At 41.9% G+C, this 26,302-nt stretch overlaps 1 protein-coding gene across 1 annotated transcript in view; it reads left to right on the top strand.

Moving 5' to 3' along the window:
- Positions 1-431: 431 nt before the first annotated feature.
- Positions 432-26,302, top strand: part of LOC309403925 (filamin-A-interacting protein 1) — a gene marked incomplete at both ends in the record, with an annotated part of 72,286 nt that continues 46,415 nt past the window's right edge. Inside the window, 3 exons of the mRNA XM_081998224.1 lie at positions 432-704; positions 20,469-20,642; positions 22,702-22,880. Of these exons, the coding sequence (XP_081854350.1) occupies positions 432-704; positions 20,469-20,642; positions 22,702-22,880 (626 nt within the window). The remainder of the gene's footprint in view (positions 705-20,468; positions 20,643-22,701; positions 22,881-26,302) is intronic.

Here is a 26,302-nt window from a genome sequence, read left to right as displayed (position 1 = left end):
TAAGATCTACTTAACAACATGCTTTGTTTTGTAGTGATGAATTGTGAATGATCAAAGTGTTGACTGAAGGAAAGGGAACACTGGAAAATGTTCTTTATCATTTTCCTGCATTACTTTTAAGTTCCATACATTTAAACTCATATCAGCATCTTGGCATGCTGGAAAAGAGCGTTACCCTTAGGTAACTTTTAGGACTTTTTAATACCCTTTAGGACTCTGTTAAATTTATAATTAGTGCCCTGGATTCACTGTCTGCCACACACAGAGTTATTGAAATGGTTGAGCTTTCTACTACCATCTCTTGAGCATGACAGTATTTTTCGGTTTTTAGAAGATTGTTGTTCTACCAAAAGGCAGTATTTCCACTGTGGCTTTTTGCAAGTAATTTTGTTTATAAATGCATCTTTATGTTTGTTTCTTTCTAGGTAGGGATGAGATCGCGAAACCAAGGTGGAGAAAGCTCGTCTAATGGGCACTTCTCCAGTTCTAAGCCTGTCATCAGCCATGCAGAGAATGAAAAACTTCAGGAGGATGCCAAGAAAAAGAACAAACCTCATCGGAAGGAAGATGAGGTCATGGTTTCAGCAACTGTCAAACGGCACTCAAAATCACCTGGACCTACTGAACGAAAGAACAAGAAGTCCATAGAGCTTTCTAAAGAGGACTTGATAAAACTCCTCAGTATAATGGAAGGAGAACTGCAGGTAAATTAAACATTTTTTTAAACTATACTTTCTATGTACCTATTTATTTTTAGGTTGTCCAAAAAGCACAGGACTCAGTTGACAGGGACATGAAAATTTAAGGCAAAAGACCATAAGCAGAGAGCAGTGGTAGCTGGTGTTTGACAGGATAGTCATAGTTTTAAATACTGCTTTATGTACCATCTCTATTTGCAGCTACAAAAGCAAAAGAAACTATAAACAACTGTCAGCACTGATGAAGAAAGGGGGATCTGCAGGTCCTGAACACTTAAAAAGAGGCAGAAACCAACCACAGGGGAATCAGTTTGGGGAGGGGGAAAAGACAAGCAAATACAGTGAGTGTAATTACAGTCGTTAATGCAAATATTCAAGAGACAAATCTGCAAATCAGTAATCCTGAAAAAAGAGTTCAGGTGGCCCCTGGCCCTTCCACATATTCAGATGTTGCTCAGGGCTCAGCCAAAGTTCTGCCTGTCCCACCTGGCCTCCAGTGCTCTGCACATTCCCTGCCTTGCAAAGACCCATTAGTTTTATTTCTTGGAATAGTGCTTGCTTGAAAGTTTTCTCAGTTGTCCTGGTTTGCATGTTTATTCAGCCCAGTAGTAAGTCCGTGATGACAGTCAGCCTGATTTTGTTCTTAATTCATCTCCCAAATGTCCATCCAGTTTTGAGGATTCTCTTTAATGCTAATAAATTGTTGAACTCTCAGGAGTGTCAGCCTTCAGGGAATTTCAAAATAAAGAGCTGAAACACAGTATTTCAAAAAGTCAATATGAAGACTTCTAACTTTTGAAAACTTATCCCCTTTTGCAGTAGGACTGCTTGCCAAATTTGTACATTCTTTTGTTTGCACTTTAGTGATATTTTTCTCTGAACCTACGGGCAAGCAGAAAAAACCTGCCCAACCTGTGTGAAAACATTTTGTCTTGATCCCTTTATTCTAGTTAACCATCATTATTTAGCATTTCATATAAGGCTGTACTTTTTCCCTGAAACCCACATTCATAAGAATTTTACTTTAATTTTGGACTCGTTACTATCTTATCTGATTACAAGAAGCAATTGTTTTGTTAATGTCTTTGGTATATGAGTCACATGAATTGCACCATTACCAGGACTCTGAGATTTCATCTCATTAAGTATCATTGAGTATCACTCTTCCTGTACATAATTCACCTTCGGTTTGTCAGAAAGTACTTTCAAGTTTCAGGAAATATGCATTCAAACTAAATAATTTTGTCACAAAGACAGAGAATGGTCAATTTGCAGTGAAAAACTGCAGAAAAAGGCAAGAAAATCTTTTGAATGCAATTTTGCAAAAGAAAAAACCTTTTATTATTACAGAACAGTATCCATTTTTATAGTGCTTCATTTTACTTTATACAAGAACTTGTATATGTCATTTCCTAAAGGATGGAGCTAGCATGCAGCTTCAGTGCTGAATATAGCCAAACCTCCTTAGAAATATATTATGCTCATGGTGTTCAGAAAGATTTACCCTGAGGTCACCTTTGTGGTCTGGAAAGGGGAGGTAAAGAAAGTCACTAATGTCACTAATGTTTTCTGGGTGGCAATACCTGTGGTCTTTATTCTTATCTCTGAGTAATTTACCTGTTCAATACATGGAAATGTGCCTCTTCACCATAGTCTTTTACGTTGGTGTGGAGTTACACAAACCTTAAAGGACTGCCCATGTTCTCATTGTCGCTATGGGGATGGTGGGGATAGCTGCCATCTGCACTGTAATATGGGCTGAAAATCCTCACCAAGATGATAGTCCCTTTGTCCTGGACAATACTTTTAGGGATATTCATACATACAGACCCCACAGAGACACTAAAGATAAAGCTTCTGGGCATCACGGGAGGATTGGGAGGACAACCACACTGGTAGTCATAGAGTGCATCTGTTCTTTTGCTCCTTACTGCCCCGCAGGGAAGAGCATCATTATTCTTTTTTTATCCATAGGAGTTTTAATTTAATTTCAAAAACTCCCATTTTAGTTAGTTATTTACCTGGTACCTGTGTTGAACCATTACTGAAGTGGGCAGGCTACAGTACTTTGGCTTGAGATGAGAGCCTGGCTTTGACGCTACAAAGGAAGATGAGCCAAGGAAGACTCCAGCCAAAGTAAATACTCTGTTATTACCTTCTGGCTGTCACAGTGACCTAATGCACTGAGTCATTTTGTGGCTTTTCATTTTCAGATCTGTTCGGACATCTCTGGTGGCTGGCTGGCTTTTTGTTGGACTGACAAATCCGACTGTGGGTTTATTTTGAAACCATTTCAGTACTGGCAAAGCAAACATTATGTAGGCATACGTAAGGAGATTTTGTTTTGAGAGTGACAGCAAGCTGTATCTTTAGGGAGATCCAATACTTTTTGAAGAAAAAAATGGGATAAAATACCATGACTCTTTACTCAGCAGCCATGAGTAGGGGGGATCTTATGCCTGCACTACCAAACACAGAGCGGGGTGACAGTGCCTTGTAACACCAAACAGCGAGCTCAGCCACGGGAGGTAATCTGGTCATGACAGCCATGGGGCTAGCAGGGTAAACTGATAATGTATACATATGCTTCACATGCTTAGTTCACTATTCACATAATATTAACAACATAGCAAACATAGACCCATGCCATGTTGCTGTTGGTACCAGTTTTGAGTCCTTACTTTGGGACTTGACCTCCCAGCTCTTCGTTTTGAAGGTGAACGTGCCAGTAAACCATGGAGACATGCCCTAGCAGTAATGTTTATGTCTTAATTTTTTTTTTTTTATTATAATGACCTCAGGTAGCTTGCCTGTGCTTTAGCTTCTAGGGCCAAATTGGACTCGGCTCTGCCTGTCATCAGATTCCCTGGCTGGGCCCTGTGACTTACTGAATATAGAGAAGGAAAGGTTTGCATAAACGGCTGAGGTCACCGTAGCCTAGGCCTTATTTTGTAAGAAAACAAAAGGGGAGAAAAAGTACTCAGAAGCTGCAGCGATGAAAATGTATCCCAATATACATAGCAGGAGAGCTCTTAAGTACAACCTCTCTGAAGGAGAGTGGGAAACAAATGAACTGATGACAGGGATTGATTTTAAAGGCCTTATAGCTCAGTGGAGTGTCTTTTCTCTTGTGAGATCTCACTGCTCATATAAAAAACCAGTGATTACATGGTCTTTAAATTGCACTGAATTTATTGGGGCATTGAATATATAGGGGCAAAAATCCATGAAGTATTTTCTCCTATATCTGGAAAAAAATTCTGATTTTTAAATACTGCAAAACTGATTTGAAAAGAAAACTTCAAACATCAGTAGAATAAATTGGACCATGAAGGCATGGCATTAATTTGCCTGCATGTTACAGTGATTTCAGTCAAAGCAACATGTGAATATTATTAATTTTGGAGCAATACAGGCAGTGTGGTTCTTTATGACGATGATAAAATCCTATCTGTGGTTCACAGATTTTTGTCCAATGGCCTGTGTATTTGTCCTGGCAGGAATATATTCCCTCTCCACTTTCTGAGCAGCAGCCATTAACCTCCAGCAATACCAACACTGATTTTCAACATTTCCTGATTAGGGGCCCAAAAGGAAATGAGGAGCAGTATTCCTACATGTTTACCATGCACTCTTCTATTGCATGTTTGGAAAAAAAACCCCACAATCATAAAAGTACATTAACAAAGACAGCATCCCACTACAAATCCTTGGGTTTTTCAAGAAAAATAATTTCTTAGCCAGCTTCTGTGCCTATTGCCAGATGACAATTTAAGCTTGGGAGGCAATTTCCTATATTTCACACCAATTTAAATAGGAGCAACTTTTTCACTCGAGGTCTTTATTATAGCTAGTGTTTTACTGTGTTTCTCCAGTGCAGAAACGGCATTCATCCCCTGCAGCTCAGCCACCCGTTCCTGTCGATGTCCCTTGCACACTTTAGGGCTGAGGGAAATGTTTCCTGAGAGCCTGGTGCTGTGGAGGAGCACAGCTCTGCTCCTCAGAGCTGGGAAGCCATGGGGTGTAAATGAAATACACGTTAAGGTATCAGCTCTACGTTTCCTCTGTTGCAGGCCTGAGGATGTGGATGGGCAATACGTGAAATGTGATGTCTTGGAGAACAGTATGTATAATACACAACTTATATATAGATTAATCACAAGCCACAATTCCTGAGAAGTCTTCAGACTTCTAAATGGTCTAACACTGGGTTTGGACTGACTTTTGAAGGGAAACACTGTGTAGCAGATATTCAGAGGTAAACCTATTTGCATAGCAACCCTCCCTCGAGGGGAGAGACCAAATGACTCCACTGTGAACGAAGCCCTTTCCTTTAATCTGTATTTATTTAAGACTGCATTTAATGGTCAATTTGAGTGCTCACATAAGGCATCAAAGCCCTAGCTTCCCAGGAAGGATGTCTCCCCTTGCCTGGGGAGCAGCAGCCAATGCGCCCCGTGGCAAGGTGTGCTCCCGCTATATCTCGAAGTGGCTCGAAGCCAACACTTCTCATCACGTCTGGTTTGATTTGGTCTTTCTGGTGAGGTTGCTAGTGAAAATATCATTCGAGGATTAAGACTGCCAACCTGGGATTAGTAGGTTAATTCATTGTGCCACTGATTACCAAACTGCAGATTGTGCTGGTGGCTTCATCAGCTGCAGGAGGGGTTGTTGTAGGGCAGGTATGGGGGGCTGGTTGCTAGTGGTGGAAACAGGGTAATCGTTGAGGCGGGGAGCGCTCTCATCCAACAAAGCCAGGAGGAGCTCACCTTCAGGTGGGCTACAAGACTTTCGTCTTCACCTGGGTGTATCAGACAAGGGTTAGCAGAGGTGGGTGAGGGCTGTGTGTTTTGTTCCTTCTGCTAAGGTCATTATGAAACACTTAGATAACGGTGGCTGTACATCCTGCCATGAGGGAAATCTTCTTTCTTAACAAACTCAATTAACAGGTACCCACATGGGTATAGGTGATATACTACCTATTGCATTCTAACATTTTTAAAGGTATTTTAGTATTTTACCATCTATCTTTCTAACAGAAAACTAAGCTTTGTAAATGCAAAGGAAAGGAAAATTGTCTACTGTTTCCATTTTTCTGCTTTCTACTTTCTTTCCTTTTTGTATAGCTGCATATTTTATTAATATATTTTATTCTATAATCATTCTGTTCTGTTCTCTTTCCTAAGATCTAACTTTCCCTCTTTCTTCAGCTTTCCTTCCCTTCTCCTTTATTTCTCTAGCTGTGACCTTTTTCCTTATTCTACCTTTTTGCCACTTCCTAACTCAGGCTTTGCTCATCCTCGGAAGGGAGATGCATTGACTGACCAATTTTCCTGAGAATCCTGGAGATAAAATTGCAGAAGGTCAGCTGTATATCAAGTCCCAGCAGCTAATTCTTTACGCAACCACTTCATTTAACCTTTGTCAGGAATTTATTAAGCTGTGTTTTAAGATTAGGGGGGTTGTTTACCTTGACTACTCCTATTGGAAAACAGTTTCAGAACTGAAAACATTTAACCTTTAGCAAATTTATCTCTTCTAATTTCTACTGCAATTGTAATTATGTCTAGTGAAACCTTGATGAAATTGTGCTATACACCGATCATGCTTTGAAAAGCCTACCTCTTGCCTACTGTTTAATGCCCGATGTGTTTGTAGACAGCAGTCTCACAGCCTCTGAGCCTTTATTTTGCTATACTAGCCATGCCACGTCCTTTCAGTTTCCTCTAGCAAAAGGCTTTCCACATCTTCCATCACCCCTGGATCAGCACCAGTTACACCCTGGGTTCATCTTTCTTAACGTCTGTAGCTGGAACTGTACACGGTGCAGAGGGAGGAGCTCACTGGTGCCTTATATGTTGGGTTTAATATCTCCTTTTCTCTGCTGGCATGGCTTTACTTGGCCTTCCCATCACTTGTCAGTCTAATTGATATGAGCAAGAGAGTTTCAATCTGTAGATGAAGTTGTGAATTTTTTCTCTCTCTTTTTCCTCTCTCTGCAATGTGTAAACTTCCATGTAATGCTTTGAACTGCTTTTGTTTCAAACTTGACTTTCCTGAGATGTTTAAACAAAATTGTGATAGCCACCTAAGCTTTGCTTAGTTAAAAACACCATACAAACTCCGATATTTTTCTTCACTGCCTTTCTTGATACTCTTGCATTAATATCATTAAATATTGAGCTGCCTGAAATCTCAAGCAAGGAAGATAGGATAGATAGGTGGGTGGAAACCAGACGTGGGGTTTTTGGGTAATATTGAAGTCAGAAGAGGAAGCTGGGACAAGACGCCTCAGAGCCAGAGGAAAGCGTACATAACAGAGTGAAGAGAAGGAGTTTTCAAATGGTCATTAGCAATATCTCACAGCTTGAGAAGCTGAAGAGGAGCCAGAGTGGAAAGAATAAGTAAAGCCAGAGAAAAGTGCATGTAGAGTAGCTTTGCATAAGTTTTTATAACTGCAAAATCTTGTTAATTGGATTGAAATAGTTCAGGATTTTCTGAGCATATCATACAGATGAAATGCAAATCCTCAAGAGAAAAACCACGGCATGTACAGAGCTATAGGGAAAAAGAGAAGATAGGGTTAATGTGAGGAGGGAGAGGTGACTTAAGGAGAATGGAATGAGAGGAAAGAGGTTGGGCAATAGAAGAAAAAGAGTGTAAGGAAAGGGGGAATACAAGAGTGATAAATGCAGCCAAGATAGAGACATGGAAAAGGGACATAGAAAAGGCAAGACAATGAAGAGAAAGATAGTATCCACACTGTAGCAAAATGAGACCCTAAAAAATACCTAAAAATGTCTGGCATAATAATATCAGTACAATGAGTTAAAAAATTCTCTCCCCTCTGACTTGTTTGTTTATGTTTTTCTGGTGAAGCAGGCTTTTGCAGGACAAAAAAATTAAGTTAGGATAGACTTCAGACCACAAATGCTCCCTTCTATTTTCATTGAATAATTTATAACCAGAGATTAATTTTGTCCAGAATAGTACATTTTTTCTGTAGCTTGCGATCACTGCTGTGCAAAGTGCAGGAGATACCATGGGAGGTAAGCAGGGCTTGTCTAGCAAGTCCCAGAATCATGAATTTTAAAATAGAACCCTGCTGGTTTATGAGGGGTGGGGGGGAGGGAAAGATAAGACAGCATACAGAAATATAGTTAACTTGTGCTATTCAGGCAATTTCCTGCTCCCTCTGAAATTAAGGGCAGAGGTACTGTCAACCATAGTGATGATAGCCATCTCTTTGGTAATAAAATTGCTTTAGAATTATATGTTTTTCAAAGTAAATATCCTCAATAAAATGTCACTGTCACTGGACAGCTGTAGGATGAAAACCTCTTTCACAAGGACATTTTAACATCCCTCTCTGTTAATGCCTGAGCGATACTTAGCAGAGCTACATCTATCAAGTTATTTAGGCTTGGAGGGTCAGAAGAGAGAGGTAGGTGTCTCTGATCCATTGAACATCTTGTCTAGAGTGAAGGGGAGAGTATGAGCAGCTTGGGTTTTTTTCAAAAAATTCTTGGTCTTCTGTCCAAAACAGAGCAGTAAGGACTGCCCCCGATCAACTTTTTAAGTCTTGTTTCCATTGGGATCAGTGTCTTTAACTAACCCTCCTTTGCAATATTTTTAAAATCATTTTAGTCAACCGATGTGATTTGACTCCTTTTTTTTTCATTTACTTAATAGAAAGTGTATACTCAGTGCAACAGTAATGAAAAAGCTTGTATCTTTTCCCATTTTCTTGAGAGAAGGATCACTCTGTGGGAGAGGACATGGCCAATGCTTTTGCAATAAATGCTATATGCATGGACTCTCTGGCTTTAAAATATCTGGGATTCTTGAGAGAGCTTGCAATGAGCATATGTCTTATGTGTCATAATGCTGTCCAGTACTCTGAGTCACCAGTTGTTAATTTAATACTGCAGTTGTAGCTGAGTCTGTTTTTATTAACTTTGCTGCCCCAGTTGTGTATTTATTAAGTTTGTGTCTCCTGATCTCCAGCTGAGGATCAGATAAGCTCTTGAGAGCAAAATGGATTATTTTCCATGCAAAATGAGCTTTAATAAAAGCCAATATAAGTCCTTATATAATAACTGTGAGAATATGGCTGAGAAAGTGTCTTGTTTCTAGGGTTAAAGGCTCCACCTATTGGTTGACTAAAATGAGAGAAATGTAACATTTTCACATGGAAAACTGCTGGCCCTACTGAAATCCTGTATCTTGCCACATCTTTACGAAATCCCTGGCTTCAGTGTAGAATTTTGCATGATGTCCAAAATAAAATGAGCTCAGTGACTTATTTCTGAGGTCTGTTCACATGCAGCACCCAAAACGATGCACTGCTGAGACACTATGAAGGGAAGTCCTTTCCTAAGACAGGAATGGTTTGGATTTTGCAAGTGAAGTCTTTCTTATCCTGCAAAAGATTGTTTCTCTTCGGAAAAAAATTTGCAGCAATTCTTCCATGCCAGTAAAATGAGTGGAACTGACTAGCCCAAGTACAGTTGCATGGTAACTTCCAGGCATTTGCCACCTTCAAGTTTAAACAAGTCAGAAACAGAAATACTGATGTGGTCAGCCTCATAATGAAAACCTATTTCCCCAGTATTGGTTCAGGCAGTCTCAGCAGTTCAGCAAAATGGCATTTTGAAGAGCTTCAAGAGGCGTTCCTGGGAATGCAATAGGAGGATGGAGAGGGGAGAAGATGTCCAAGTGGGGCTTGGGGAAAGCGAGGGGAAGGACAGACATTGGAGAGGTTTAGGGGGATTTCAGAGGCAGCAGAAGGCTGTGAGGGCATGGCCCGGAGCTCTCACTCTGTGCCTTTTGTTGCCCGCCCTCTTTAAGTTACTTCACTCTCAGAGTTTGTGCCACTTCCCTCGTTTCCTCTGACAACTCCTCTGTTCAAAAAATAGGCTACGCTGGTGAGTGCTTGCCATAATGCCGTCCTACTGTTCTTGCCCATTCATCAGTCATCAGTAACTTGAATGCACATCCATGTAGCACAGAGCACCGACAAACAGCTTGCTGAAGCCAGGAAAATGCTTGGACAAGGGAAAGTTGTGTATACAGTTTATTACACATGTATACACACTTATGTTTGTTGGTATCCCACTCTGAGTTATGTTCGTGTCTCCGCAGAGGAGGCAGAAAGATTTCCTCTGAACTTCATCATCCTGATGGCTACAGCCCCGCTGGCACCAGCTTGTCTCTTGCTCTGTCCTGCTCCACACATGCTCATTCCTGCCAGAAGGCAGCTAAGATCACTGAGAAAAAAAATACCTGGGCAGGTTTGTTCCTCTTGGAGAGGGGGCAGTTACACCAGCAGCTTCAAGTGCCTCCCTGCAGTTCAGGTCATGGCACCTAATTTCAGATGTTTCAGTTCTTTATACAGTCAATGAAGCACTTTCAAAGAGCAATTTAGACAACCTGAGTTACGTGCCTAATGGAGATACTTTTTAGTTTCCAATGGGTTTCAACAAATTGAATGGTAGTATAGAAGTACGCAAACATGGAATATAGTAACTTATAACATATAATGAATATAACATATTCATTAACATATAATATATCTAACATACATATATAAAACATATAATGAATGGAGGAAAATCAACAGGAGAACAACTATATTGATGTGAGTGCCATATTTTTTGTAGTATTCACGGCATTAGTACCTAAATCTTATATATACTTATGAATTAAATCTCACAGCATTCTGGGAAGTATTATTTCCTTTATGGAATGGAAATTGGAGCATGGTGAGGTTATTTTTATATGTGAAGCACGGGAAAAAGGTCCATGATCAGAACATGGATCTCTTGAGTCTCGGTCCAAACTGGTTAACATAAGACTAAGGGGCAGATGACAACGCAAGAAAGAGGAAAATAAATGCTTTTCTTTTATTACCCTTTCATTAATCATCTTTTTTTCTTCTTAGAGAGGTACTATCTGATCACAAAATAAATTGTGGCTACAAAAGGAACACGGCAACTTACTACATGACTCCAACAATATAAAAACATCTAAATGTGCGGGAAATGTGCTGCAATTATAATGACTTCCTATACTGCTATAGTAGCTCATGACTGGCCATTCACCAGGGGTATGGAAAGCTGCAGATCATTTCCTTAGCATGAATAAACCAGAACAGAGACTTAAGTCATTTGGGTTTTCATGGCTGATTTGGAGTACCTGAACCACGGAGCTCTCCGCTGCCCTTGCAAGCACTGTGGTGACTAGTGCTGGTCAGAGAAAAGATCGAAAGTTGCTTTGTTAATCACCGCATTTGTTAGGACGCATGCTGCGTCCTGCAGCCACATACCCGCCCTGAACTGCGAATACAGTCATTTGTGCACTGCTGTTAATGATTCTTCCTGCTCAGGTGTCCAGAAGGATGTTTTAACAGATGCTCCTTCCTCTCCCTGCTGGCTAGTTGGATCGATCTGCGGTCTCTGCTTGCTGCCGGGCTTCGGGTCATGTGCAAAATATTATTATACGGTTAATGTTGGCTGAGATGTAAACTATACGACTGGACACACCAAACCCAAAACAGCGGGTTTAGCCATTGTGATGCATTGCTGAAGCATGTAGAGCATATCCCAACATGCAGATTGATGCGCATAACTGACAATGACCCTTCACATTGGTCTCTCTGTGCTGACTAGATCATGACGCTGTAACTCTACATGCTGCAGTAACTGCTTATGGCTTGATAATATCGAGCACTCTTTCAGTGTGAAAAGACAAGGCAGGATATCCCAGACCCTAATAATTCTGAAAACATCAAGCAGTGTGGAGTTAATACTTCTCAGGGCCTTTCCACGGAAATTTTCTGGCTGTGGCCCAGACTACAGATAATTAATTATGTCAGTGAAAGGCTCTGGTGGCCTGTTTTCTTCAGAAAAAAGTGACATCATCTATGAAGCTCTCTGGCAATAAAGCAGAACAAAGCTGTGTGGGCAGGAAATAACAGACAGATGTCTTCTAGTGCTCATTTGATCTGTTTCGAAGCTTGCTGTAAGAAGTAATACATTGCTCAGTGCTGCTTCTCCTCAGCTCTGCAATCTTTAGTGTGGACTTTTTTAAACATGAGGCCAAATTAATCTCTGATGTAATCCTCCTGGAGCCACTTCAGAGGGTTTGTGCAGTGGATGAGCTGATCTACCATGTGCCTCTCCTCTAGTATTGATTTTAGAAGGACTTTCTGTGTTACCACTGTAAGGTAGCGCACAACAAAATGAAATACACTGTATAGCTCCAAAGACTTCGTACAAGGCCAGAAAGTTCTGCATGGTGTGGAGAAGACAGAACAATTCTGTTTCATATCCCCAGAGTCATGAGGGATCACTTACATTTTTGGACATATTTCACTAAACTTTTGTACAAAAACACTGATGATCACTTTTTATGGCTGAAGTAATCTCTTTGTCTCCAAGGTAAATCAGGTACATAGACCCAAGTCCAGAGATGTTAGAAGAAATTCGAGCAAGTGAATTCTACAGTTTCAAGTATTAGGAAATTAGGCAAAGATAAAGCAAGGCAAGAAAAAACTTTGCTGTACATAAAGTCTTCCTTGCAAGAAAAGCTATGCATACCAGCATTTGGCATGGCTAGAATCACTGAGTGATATAAAAAAGGCTACTTCAGATATCTGGTATAGGAGAGAAAAAAATTTCTTGAGCTTTTAGCCAGAAAGGAGCTTTGTACAATACAATATGCAGTAGTGCACCTAACTTCCCAGCTTCGAAGCATGCTTTGTACACAGAGTACATCTGACCTGGAAGCCAAATTGCTACCCAGTCCTTGTAGCGGTATGTAGGGATAGCTTGAGGAATCAGGCCTTTAACAAAAGTGTCATTCCAGTAGGCAGAGGTAATTTTTATTACTTTATTCATATTCATAGTATTATGACACAAAATGAAGAAAGCGTGCTTTCCTTTTAATTATTTGAATTTCCTCCTAAAGTAAGAAAAGAAGGGAAGTTACTGAGTTTAAATGTGAATTAGTGGATTAGTGTTAAGAAAGTTTTGCAGATACAGTTTTTCAAGTGCACCTGCCTGAAGATGCTTTCTTCACTGAAGTAAACTAAACGACCACGAATTTTCAGAGACAAGCGATATAGCATGAGCTTGTCCTGGATAGCACGGAAACAGTGTGAGAACATCCTCCGGATCTCCCTCAGAAGGATGCCTTGAGTGTGATGTTTGTTAGCTCTAGGTGAAACATTTGTAATGTCTACTGGAATTTAGGAAATCAGCCACTGGTAAGACCACAACATTATGTGGAGAACCTGTGACCTTATCTAGTTTCTGATGCAGTACAGAGCAGCTGTTGCACTATAAATAACCTGAACTGTGTGAAATGTAAGTAACAACACCACAAGTAAAAATAAAGGTTCCTCTCTGTGCTTTGATAGTAATTTCTTGCCATTAATCGCTGGCAAGAAAAATATGACTTCATAAACATTAAACCTCTATTATTTGATGCTTTCACTTGTGCAGACATAACAAAGTGTCATGACAGCTAGAAAAGAGTCAAAAGCTGGCAATATCATATCTTCCAAATATTACACAAGTATGCTCCCTGTAAATACTACTCCTGCTCCCAAACTTTCAGAACTTCTTTCAATTAATTGAGCGGATTGTCATCATGTTATTGAACTATTTAAATTGCTCTGAAGTAGCTAGATGTATTTTAGATGGCTCGAAACATGGCGCTGTGAAGGAAATAGTTACTGATGACTGATTTCGAGAGACACACAGTGAATTTGCAGGAAGATTACTTAGAAACAAAATTCAGGAGAAGAGTTTAGGAGATGTACTGGCAGAGGACGTTGAGTTGGATTTTACTCTCAGCTGACAGTGATTACTTTGACTCCATTCAGCCCATCTTGAATACAACTGATTTTTTTTTTCAATTTACTAGATGCCTTACATGAAACGAGTTTGATCAGCTCAGTCCCATTTCCCAGGTGACAAATGGGCTGTGGGCAAAAATTCCCCGTTTAGTGGGTGCGGAGTTTTGTCAGCAGTCTCACGGGAGAGGCCAAAGACTGTGGGAATGGGGAGAGAGGGCTGCAGTAAATTGGCAGGGCAGGGCACGAGGAGGAAGCACGTCCGAATGCCGGGCTTGTGTAACAGTCTTTCCATTGACCAAGAATTTGGTTGCTAGGCTGCCGGTCCCCTTTTACAAGCAGCAGAGTCATGCTATTGTTTCCTAAATGGTTTCAATTTTATGCAGGGACCTCTTTACATCCTTTCTATATCATTTAAATATTTTACTAGGCATGTAGTAAAGCGAGGTTTGGAACTCAGACCTCTGCTCTGCTCAAGACAGCAAGCAAAAGAAAGCCCTTCTTTTTTATTCTGCCAAAAAGTGAGTATTTCAGGGTAACCCTGCAAAGAGTGGCCTCAGGTCAGCCTTCCAGCTGGGTGGCTAGCATGCACTCCTGAGGGGAGCATTATTCTGGGGAATTCATATTTCCCAGGTAGAAACGCAGATACCACATCTTAAGTAAGTGCACTAATCACTGGGTAGTAGAGAGGAAGGAAAGGAGAGCAGGCAAAGCTGTGCAGGACAGCAGTCATTATAGAAGCTTAGAATCACAGAATGGTTTGGGTTGGAAAGGACCTTAAAGATCATCTAGTTCCAAGCCCCCTGCCATGGGCAGGGACACCTTCCACTAGACCAGGTTGCTCAAAGCCCCATCCAGCCTGACCTTGAACACCTCCAGGGATGGGGCATCCACAACTTCTCTGGGCAGCCTGTTCCAGTGCCTCACCACCCTCATAAGGAAGAATTTATTCCTTATGTCTAATCTAAATTTACCCTCTTTCATTTTAAAGCCATTACACACTGTCCTATCACTACATGCCCTTGTAAAAAGTCCCTCTCCAGTTTGCTTGTAGGCCCCCTTCAGGTACTGGAAGGCTGCTATAAGGTCTCCTCAGAGCCTTCTCTTCTCCAGGCTGAACAATCCCAACTCTTTCATCTTGTCTTCATAGGATATGTGCTCCAGCCCTCTGACCATCTTTATGGTCCTGCTCTGGACTCACTCCAACAGGTCCATGTCCTTCTTATGTTGGGGGCCCCAGAGTTGAATGCAGTACTCCAGGTGGGGTCTCACCAGAGCGGAGCAGAAGGGGAGGTCATGCTTCTTCTGATGCAGCCCAGGATATGGTTGGCTTTCTGGGCTGCAAGCGCACATTGCCAGGTCGTGTTGAGTTTCTCATCAGCCAACACCCCCAAGTCCTTCTCGGCAGGGCTGCTCTCAACCCATTCATCACCCAGCCTGTATTGATACCTGTATTGATACCAGGGGTTGCCCCAACTCTGGTGCAGGATCCTGCTCTTGGCCTTGTTGAACTTCATGAGGTTCAACCTCTCAAGCCTGTCAAGGTCCTCTGGGTGGCATCCATTCCCTCTGTAGTGTCAACCACACCACACAGCTTCGAGTCATCTGCAAACTTGCTGTGGGTGCACTCAATCCAATGTCACTGGCAAAGATGTTAAACGGCGCCAGTCCCAATACCAACCCCTGAGGAATGCCACTCATCCCTGGCCTCCATTTGGACATCAAGCTGTTGACCACAACTCTTTGAGTGCAACCATCCAGCCAATTCCATATCTACCAAGTGGTCCATCTGTCCAATCCACGTCTCTTCAATTTAGACATGAGGATGTCGTGTGGGACAGTGTCAAATGCTTTGCCCAAGTCCAGGTAGATAATGTCAGTCACTATTCTCTTATCCATCAACATTGTAACCCTGTTGTAGAAGACCACCAAATTTGTCAGGCATGATTTGCCCTCAGTGAAGCCACGTTGGCTGTCACCAATCACATCCTTATTCTCCATGTGCCTTCTTTTCCATGGCACTTCAGCCCCTCCATGGACATACTCAAGGTCTGAGGTCATCAGCCTTTAGAATTTGGCACCTCCAGTAAGCCTAAAACGAGCCTTAGATGCAGTTCAACTTTGTAGTTCCTCAGTTAGTTAGTTAACAGAGTACTGTTGTCCAGTTCTGGTCCTCACAATTCAAGAAAGATGTGGACAGGCTGGAGATGGTCCAAAGGAGGACAATAAAGATGATCAAAGGGCTGGAGAACCTGCCCTATGAGGAAAGACTGAAAGAGTTAGGTCTTTTCTCCCTGGAAAAGAGAAGGCTTGGAGGGACCTCATCACAGTATTCCGGTACTTAAAGGGCAGCTACAAAGAAGACAGAGGCTCTCTCTTCACAAGAAGCCACTCGGCGAAGACAAGGGGCAATGGGTACAAGTTGCACTGAGAGAGGTTTCATCTCGACCTAAGAAAGAAAATTTTTACAGTGAGAACAATCAATCACTGGAACAACCTCCCCAAGGACGTGGTATAGTCCCCATCGCTGGGAGTTTTCAAGATGTGATTGGACACGGTGCTAGATGTTCTCATCTGGGCTTCCTTTCCCACTAAAGATTGGACCAGATGATCTTTTAAGGTCTCTTCCAACCTGGGCTGTTCTATGGTTCTGTGAATTTGATGGACAGAGAGTCTCTAAGCAGGTTTTACTCCTGGGGAAAATCAGCGTGGAAAAACACCTCTCAACATATCTGACCTTCTGTGTTTCTTGTCTTGAGAGTATGTCTAAGAGGTAAAAGTTGCCTCTTCATTAATTTGTCTTCATTGTTCTTACTGTTTAGAGAATCAGGTACTTGGGGGCACTTTATTAATAGAAAAGTCTGTTTATTTTCAAGAACCCACAATCTGAACAGCATAGATAGTTAGCTTGCTTGGAGTTTTCTGTAGGACAATTTAAGTAATGAAAAAAAAAAAGGTAAATGTATGTATTTTCTAAATTCTGTATTTTGACTTTAAGGAGCTTCTATGACTAATGGCAGTCTTCTGGAGTTACACAAATAAGTTTCATTGTGTTACAAGCTGTTGCAGTATGCGGTCTTCTCATGACTGAATATTCTCTCATCAGAGCACCAACAAAAAAAAAAACAAACAAACAAACAAAAGAAAGGACTTGAGAAATGGCTTTCCTTTTCCAAACACCATGTTTCTTCTACCAAAACAGCTAACAGTTTTCCTCTGGGATTTATATACAAGTTTACTTGAATTTGAAATCTCTTCCTTGCGTTTGTCACCTAGCTTATGATTTATGCTAAACAACATTGTGCTTTGAGACAAGGGAGGCACCTACAGTAGATGTCCATCAGTAGAAACAGCTTGCCTGTATGGTTCCTCTTCTTAGCAAGGACCTATTACTTTGAGCCTCTCATACCTCTTTCCAGGTACCTGTGTTGAAGTAGCCCAAGTGTTCCTCCACAGGCTTATTGTGACTTGTTATCTGAAAATGGTCTGTAACCTGCAGTTTAATATAGCAATAGTTGTTCACTATACATTGAAAGAAAACATCTCTACGTGAGCTCTCTTCTAGTTGTTTCAGTGGAAAATTAGTCATCTGGAGGAAACATGAAATCACAAGTTACACAGGCCTGCTATTTCAGCTCCTTCTCTCTATATTTGTCCTAAGGAGTTTCACGGAGACTAACTGGAGTTTGCAAATCCCAAGGCTGATGGAAGGTTAGGATGTCCCTTGGGGCCCTGCCACCCAGACCTAGGCTAGCTGCACTTCAAAATCTTCCTATGCTGGGTCTTGTTGCTGACCAAATAAAAGCAAATTTCTCTCCAGTTTATTATTAGCACAAGGACCCTTTTTTGGTCCAATGCTCCCTAGCAACCTGAGTATCTGTTTGTTAGTTTGCTTTTACAAACTGTTATCACAAGTCCATAGAAACAGAGTACTTGGTGAATTAGCCGATACCCTTGAAAAGATAACGATAGGAGCAACCGCCAGAAAAGGCAGAAGGCACCTTGCCACACTGATGCCATCCAGACCCCAAGTGCCTGCAGAGCATGGGGTGCCCAAGAAGGGGGATGCGAGCGGGGATCTGCCTGTGCCCTGGGGATGGTGCCACCCAGCCTTCTCCTGGGCTGGGTACCCCCCCATTGGGCTGCAGCGAGGGGTTTTCGGGGCACACAGCCCTGTCCTGTCCCCTGCAGCTGTGTGTGTCACTGCTTCCTTTTAAAGGCAAAGCAATGAATAAGGGTTTCTGACAAAGCTCTCAACTGAGCTTGGGCACCTTCTCCTTTCCTGCCTGGGGTGCTGGTTCATCCATTCAGCACCACCTGCTCCCCCGACTCGGCTCCCTCTGGCTCTCATGGGACCCAAACCCACAGCTTCCAGAAATCTTTCTTAGCTGGCAAGTTATAAGCTGTTTCAGGGACTCTCATTGCCTCCTGCTAAAGTTGCTCCATTTTAATCAGCAACGACTAAACACTAATGAGGCTGGACGGCTTGTATGCACGGCAGCGCGCGGCTGGACAGGGGCTGGGGCACTCACCGGGAAGAGCAGCATTGGGTCCCTTCGTCAGCTCTTACTGTCTTGAATAACCCTTGCGGGGACTGGAGTCCAGCTCTTCACTCTCGCAAGTCATAGCCAAGTCTGAGTTGTCTCTCTTTGCTCTGCCTGGCCCTGCAATGTGTAATTATGCCATCTGGGGCCCAACAGCTTCAACAGGAGAGAATGAACTCATCCTCCTCCCCTCCTGAATAGCCTTGGGCCTGAGTTGTGCTTGTCCCTGAGGAATGGGATGTATGGGGCCTGAAGCCTTCTGTGCTCAGGACCAAAGCAAATTGAGGTTTCAACGTGCTTGGTTGTGGCCCTTGGTGCATAGGGTGGAAGGGGGCTGGCCCCTCATCCTGCTGTTTTCGGTGCTCCCTTTGACCAGCACTCTCCCTGAGCACGCCTGTGGCACGGGGCACCTCCTGCAAGGCTCACAGTGGGACACAGAATGTGTTCACTGGGGCAGGACGCAGATATGGCCCAAAAGCTGTCTCTTCCTAAAAAGACATAAGACAACACGTCATAAAATGGTGATATTTATAAATACTCCAAAACTCCTGTGCTATCTTATTTGACTTTCTAAGGGCTTTTCCTTCAGTACAGAAGCACTGGCCTCATAGTAACAAAGACACTAAGATAACTCTTATTTCCGTGGGAATATAAAAAATTATACATTCTCAAACCTGTATAAAACTTTCCTAAAATGACATTTGTCTTATACTGAGAGAAGCGTATTCTCAGGACGTGATGTAGTGAGGTGTAGATGCTCTCCTGGCACTCTTTGGGACTAACCCACATAATTCACCTGTAGTTTTGACATCCATGAGTGATGAACCTTTCCCATGCTCATGCTGAAAAAACGTTAATACCCTTCCAGTCTGTACTTTCTATCTTGCAGACCTATGCAAAGCTCGTACTTAAGGTTACAAAACATACAATGTAAGCTCCTGCAGATAGCTCTTTATAAATGGGCTAGTTCTCAATTGGGTGGCATGGTTTTTGCCTCAAATTCATCTTTTGCTTTATTTTCATGTCACTCTATCTTATTAAAAAAACCCAAAACCAAACAACTGAAGGCTCTTGGACATTTCCTGAAATTATCTCTTTGCTCATTTTAAAAGCAGGTGGTTTTGCAGAGATGCAATGCCTCTGTGGTATTGGGTAAAGATTTAAAATTTGCTACAGGGATAATACAGAATGCCATTATGAACACTGTGGGAAAGCATGAAGCATTGGTCAGTTCATAAATCCTAAACAGTCATCGCTGACACAGGGGCAGGATTTGTAAGGGATTTTTCCTAAAATATCTGAACCTTTCCTTAGCCCTTGATTTGCTTCCCAAGGTCACACAGGTTGAGTGTCAGAAGGGTAGGCAAGAGAAAAATTGGTGCCCATACCCTTCTGCCTCCCATCCCTTTGGGCTTGTGGGAGAGATGGGAAAATCCGGGAGCTCCCTTGTGCACACTGAAAACTTGTACCTTTTGCAGCCCCTCCCTGAACCATGGCCTTATAAACCTGCCATGGAGGACAAGCGAGTGCCCTGACCCATTTTACAGATGGCTTAACAGACGTTGGCAAGTATCATCAGAAGCAGAGCTCCGGATTAAGCAGTGGTCCACAGCATAGCCCTAAAATGCCCCATATTCATAGCCAGGTGGCCTTGCAGAGCAGTCTTATCGTGCCCAGATGTCTGCCTGAAACTGGGGGCTCCCACCCAGGGCAGGGAGCAGGAGCAGGGACCCAGAGTCCCCTTGGCCACCACTGCTCCCAGGTTGCTCCGGCGTTGGCAGCCTTCCTCCGCTGCCAGAAGGGTTTGCTCAGCCTCTTTGGGTTTGCCGCCAGTTATACTGGTTAGCCAGTGTTTCTAGGGTTTTGCTTAAAAAAACAAAGGTCAGAAAACTTTATTTTGAAAGTTACTTGAAGAGAATATTTAGTCACAAAGTCAGGTAGGAATGACTAGGAAATACTTGATTTGAGGCTGTCTGAGAACTATTAATTCAGCCCACTTGTGCTGCTTGTTCTCCTCATCTCCTTACCCCAGTCAGGGAGCAGCATGGGCAGTGAATAAGATGAAGTATATGAAGAGTGATGATGTTCCCTGGCTATAGTTGCAACCCAGATAAAAATTCATAGCATTCAAATGTAATGGCAGGCAGGAGTAGAATAATTAGTGCCTACAATGGCCACATTCAGATTGCACAGATTGTGTTTACTCTGATATCTCCCAAAGTTTTTATATTTGCATTGGCAGCCTGGCATTCTTCTAATTTATTTTATTTTTGTGTATGCAGTCCGTATGTACGAAATGCCACTGCTTTCCCTGTTTTCCCTGTTGGTTAATAGGTTGGCTTATGGTAGTGATTTGCAATATTACAGGCAAGGGAGGATGTGATCCACATGCTGAAGACAGAGAAAACCAAACCTGAAGTTTTAGAAGCTCATTATGGGTCTGCAGCTCCAGAGAACGTGCTCCGAGTGCTACACAGGGATGCCATCCTTGCCCAAGAAAAGTCTATAGGCGAAGACGTCTATGAGAAACCAATTTCAGAGGTAATAACTTCTTGATTTACACCATTATGTCTGTACAGGGGGAATCCTAACCAGAAGTGAGACTCCACATATTTTGGATGTGTGCAAAGCATGCAAGAGGATAACACAACATTTGTACAAATGACAAGAAATCGAAGAAAAATCGAATATTTCTGTTCACTCAACTGCAGAATAAATTGTAAGCAAAGTCACTGGGCTTGAACACAAACAATAAATAGATTGTATGCTTCTTAGGGCTAGTGCTGTTAAGCAAGAACAAAATCTTTGGGTGTTACATTTCTGTTTTTTAAATTCCTTTCAATTATAGGCTCTAACCTCTACTACTCACAGCACTGGCAGGCACTCTGATTTTTTTGACATACTAGACCAATATCATGTGGGTAGTTAGGATATATTTATGGGATCAGAAATCTGTAGTCATTTTACATCACTTAAGCTCGAGGACAGCAAAGTCAGCTCAGCCCCTAAAGGAGACCTGTAGGACTTGATCCCTTGCTTTAAAATCTAAGCAATAAATGAATGTAGAATAGGCCTGGGAATGTCTGAGGCCAGCATGGGCACCAAAATAAGCAGCCACTGCTCACGTTTATAGTTTCATAACAGTCCATGGCATGGAGAAAGAGCATGCAACAACACACAATATAATATACTGTAGTGCCTGCCCAAATATTCATAGTTCCTTCTGTTAGAACATTTAATTTATTCCTCTGGAATTGTGCCTACCACAGAATATCTTTCCACTGTGTATTCTTATTGAAGCCTCTTCTGGAATTGTTGGGATGATAGTAAATAAGGAAAGCAAACATTAGCATGTGGGAGCATGCATGAAATACTGTCGAACAAGATTAGAAGAGCTTAGCAGGGCTTTTGCCTAAAGAAGCTGATAACTTGAGGACCTCAGTGTAAAACTTTTGTCATGTGTAGGTCCACAGGGGTTATATTGGAGCTAAAATAGGATGGTGGCAAAATTTCATAAGTGTAAAAGACCTACTCTCAAAGGCTGAACACAACCTGGCTCCTTTATAAAATGCAGTGACTCTTTCACTTTGACTTTTACTTCTGGAGAGCAAATCACCATGGTCCTCCCACTCTCTTATTTCCCTCAGTTCGCTGAGGCACCCTGTGAAACAGCAACTTGCCCCGTGTGGCCGGGGCCGAGGAAGATGCGATTCCCGCAGGGCAGGGGCTGGGTCTGTGCCATGCTGGGGAAGGCAAGCGGAGAAGCGCCAGGGCTGCGGGCTGCTTCTGCAGGGAGGAGGATGGAGTCTGTCATCTGCTCCCAAGAAACAGTGAAAGAAGCAACATGAATAGCCGTGGTGGCTTCGGAGTGCCTTGGCATCTTTTTAGACACACCTCCCTGGCCTTAGTATTTGTTTGAATAATAGTTGGCATATTAAATTAATAAAAAATAACCCAGAAGACAAAAAAGGTAAAGTGTTGCTAATAAAAAAAGAGAAACTTCTGTCAAAAAACAGGCTGAGGGGAGAACCCTAAGGCTTATGATGAATTGTATTTGGTAATGTAAAACTGAATCTATGCTGAATCTAAATAGTTTAGACTTTTTATCTCAGCAGTCCTATAGGTGCATTGAGGATGCGTAAGACAAATTTCAGCCTTGAGCTTACACCTTATGCCCTACATATAGGTCTCTAGTCCCCATATAGGTGTGTGAACTCAGGCTCCCAGGGTCTCAGGACATGTAGCCTGCCCTGGCATTTGCTGCAGCTTTTTCCATGTGAAATGAGGAAAGTGTGCATAGCACCTCACCACAGGGGAAATTCTGCACTGCAACAATATTATTTGTCACCCTAAAACTAAGCGAAGGTCTGTCCTTTGTGTATCTGAGAACCGTGCAAATGTTTATTGCAAACACGCCGTCCAAAGAAATCATTACTTTTACAGGACACATACTCCTATTTCTAGTCACTGCTTTATGTAAAGCCCAAGCCATAAAATTACGGGACTCGCATTTACCAAACACAACGTTGTTGGTTAATAAATCAAATGAAGTAAGCAAGGAGACCTTTAAAACAGTCTATTCTCCTTTCCTACAATCCAGCTGGACAGGCTTGAAGAAAAGCAGAAAGAGACATATCGGCGCATGCTGGAACAGCTCCTGTTGGCGGAAAAGTGCCATCGCCGCACAGTTTATGAGCTAGAAAATGAGAAGCATAAACATACAGATTACATGAACAAGAGTGATGACTTTACCAACCTCTTGGAACAGGAGCGGGAGAGGTGAGTGCCTGAGATGGCGCAAAGAGTATCCCCAGTGTCCCAGTGCTTTGTCGGTTCAGCCGTGACATGGTCTGGTATTTTCTGTGTTTAAATGACACGAAACTCATGTGTAAACCATTTGTAAATGTCGGTCCACTCATATTATTAGTAGAGTACATTACTGTGCAAGTCTAGAGTTGGAGGGATACCATTGAATGTTCCTGTAGTGTGTGCTTGAAATAAGAAAAGAATTTGTTTTGAATTACTCATGCCTGTTTCGGGTTCACCTCCTGGTAGCTTTTGATCAGATGTTATTTATGTTGGCTGAGTTTGGGGCTGGCTTGCTTAGCTAAGCACTGCATTTTGCAAAGGACAGGGCACTGTTTGCCACAGCAGGAGGAAAGGGTGAGGAAAACCACAACACACATTAGGATACTGGCACACAAGTGGTAGGGACTTTGGCATGCCCTTCACATTTAGGCTGGCAAAGTCAGAAACCATTTGCATTATTTTTCATATTTTTGAAGATGCATGCTTCAGGCAAGATCTATGTTCCCCTGGAAGAAAATATTTTAATGTTTTAGAAAACATGCCCAGCCTGTGATGGACTATCTGCAGTGTTTATCTCACAGGCTCATATGCTCCAGGTTTTTTTCCTCAAGTGTTTGTCCTCCTTGTGGGAGTAATTTGTTCTCTGAGTCTCTAAGAAAAGAAAGGGCACCTACCCTAGGTGAAGAATGAGCACTCAGTAACAGCCTCAGTTTTTCAATATGAAATTTTCATGCTCATACCAAACTGCTTGAAATCAATTCACAATGTGGGTTGTTTTTTTTTTTTTAAAAAAAAAAAGCTCTGAGGAAAATACTTAAGGCAAGTTGAAAGAAGAAATGCTTTTGAGGAAACCACAGTCTGGTGGCAGACATTTGCAAAAAGCCAGGAGCTAAATTGTTTAGTGTATTTCCTGAGCTCAGTTCAGTGCCAGCTTTGAGTAGGTGGCACATGAGCTACAGTGACCATATTTCCTGCTTTAATAGCTGCTGTTTTTCTGCCTCTCTATTTTCCTGGGTTGATTGGCAAACTTTAAAGGACAAAAATGCTTCTGCGTCTTAGCAATTTGATTCTTTTAGCAGAAAATACAAATTTTGTTGTATTTCCAAGTAAGGACCAATTTCACATCTGACTCTCATAGATGCCACTTTTTCTCTAGGCTGAATATCCATGTATGTGTGGACATGCAGGCAACTAAAATGCTACAAAAGTAGAAGCAGTATTAAAATACCATTTACATTTGTCTTTACATTTTATATTCATTTTAATTTGACAGTCTTATTTAATCATTTAAGAAGTCATTTTAATTTGACTTGTTATTATTCCAGCTCGACTTGTGAAGGCTACTAAATAGCCTAAGATATGACTTGTTTTGAACTGACTTCCTTCAATGAATTGATTAAAAATCTTTCTGTCTCACATTACTACTGTTGACATATCAAGTCCCATCTCTGTGGGCATTTTCTCATACACTTCCTGCTCTTTTGTATCTTTTAAACTTCATTTTTTCTACATTCTACAATTTTTTGAAAAACAGCAATAAAAAAGGAGAATTTGAACTTGAAATTCTATTGAAAGCAGATCTTTAAGAGCAACTAAATCTGCCAGCTTTAGTCACCAGTGCCTGTGTACTGGTGGCTGTGGGGGAAGAATTGCAGTGCTGAAGCTGTTTTGATTTATGTTGAGTGACACAAGAAACCTGATGTTTGCTATTTAATCCACTTTGTCTAAGGCACTAATGAGAAAATTCGTTTCAAGTTTAGTAGCAACCAAACAGAGAGAACATGGCGTGTAGCTAAACACAGAAAACCAAGCACACACGTCCCTCCCTCTTCAAGATTCTCCTCCCAGATCACCTGTAGAGCAGATCAGCAAAATCAGGATGGGGTGGAAACCACTCATTAGCATTTAGTCTTAAATGATCTCAACTCCTCATCTTTGTTTGCTGAGTGCACATGAAACCGAGGCTGCACCAACACCTTTGTAGGTATTAAAAACTGGAAGTAGTATCACTTGAGGGCTATATTCATGGAGAAAGAGAGGGTGATGGGATGACTTCTCAGGAAAGCCCCACAGTGCCAATAGATTTTTGTCAAAAAGAAAGACATTGCAGTGGAAAGATTAAGGTAAAACATAGGAAAAAACTCCCATACTCACTTAATATGCATATTGGGACAGAGAGCTGACCTGCCCAAAGGCATTTCTCAGGGTCCTGCATAGGCATTCTTGTTTTATAAGTACCACTATATATATTACTGTTTTACTGTGGTGCTTTGAGGCCTGAGGGTTATTTTATTAAGAGCTGAACAGACTTGTAGTCTCCATGAAAAAGAAAAAGGGACACAGAGGTGAACTTTCCCCGTCAGCCACTCTGCCACGCTCACAGTTATAATGTTAATGAGACAGGGTGAGCCGGAGGAAGAACAGTCCTGTGGGACGGCCATCTCACAGCAGTCTGGTGCAATGAGAGCCGTAATCGTTTTTGTCCTGGATCTAAGTAATTTCTTTCCTCACAGTATTTTGCCAAACTTTCCTAACCATCATTGTCCACACCAACTTTTAGAGGCCACATCTGCTTTTGCTGTCCTGTGAAAGTTTTGGAAGTTTGGTCTTTCTTTAAGAGCAGAAATATGCCTCAGTTCCCATGTCTTTCTAGAACTCTCTTAATGTATTTACTTTGGAATATTTTTTTACATACACTTTCATACATTATCTCTAATCCATCCACAACAACTTGATATGAAAGCAAACAGTCCCTGTGAGGGATTAATTACTACGTCAGCCTTGCACGGAAAGGAAGTAACAGGAAAACATGATTTGTCAAGAATAATTATGCATGAAAAGTATAAAAACCAGAAAATTGTTCACAGGGATATTCAAAATGTAGACAGCTAGGACAGGTAAATGGAGAAAGCTGGAGGGCTTGACTGTTGGTGTTGGCTCTGCAACACCAAGTGCAACTAAGCTGTAGAAAGGTTGTGGAAAAGTTTGGCATGTTACAGGAAAAGAGTACTGACAACCGTTTGCCAGACAGAGATGAAAGAAATCTGGTACTTGTAGTGGAAGGTGCTTCTACAGGCATGGTGGCTGAAGTGTTTTGCAAATTTCCCTGTAGTACACTGTGATCATATCTAAGAATGGGAATGTTTTGAAAGTTAGGGACAGTATTTTCTATATTTACCATTTGACCAAAATTTCCCTTTTCCACACTTGCCCACCTCAAGTTGTAACATCAAGTTGTCCTTGAGCATCTCCTACCCCTGGGAGTGCAAAAGCAGCCATCTTTCTGGAGCCTCCTGATGGAGTAAGAAGAGCTGGAGGCCTCCAGGCTGCCTCTGAGTCCTTTGGTGGCAGACGGTGGGGTAAGGAGTCTCTGGTCTGGCTGGTGGAGAACG

This window comes from Phaethon aethereus (genome assembly GCF_964289735.1).
Source record: "Phaethon aethereus genome assembly, chromosome: 3".
In the NCBI taxonomy this organism is placed as follows: Eukaryota; Metazoa; Chordata; class Aves; order Phaethontiformes; family Phaethontidae; genus Phaethon; species Phaethon aethereus.
Note: the sequence above shows the minus strand (reverse complement) of the source record. Positions and strands in the feature narration are given on the sequence as shown.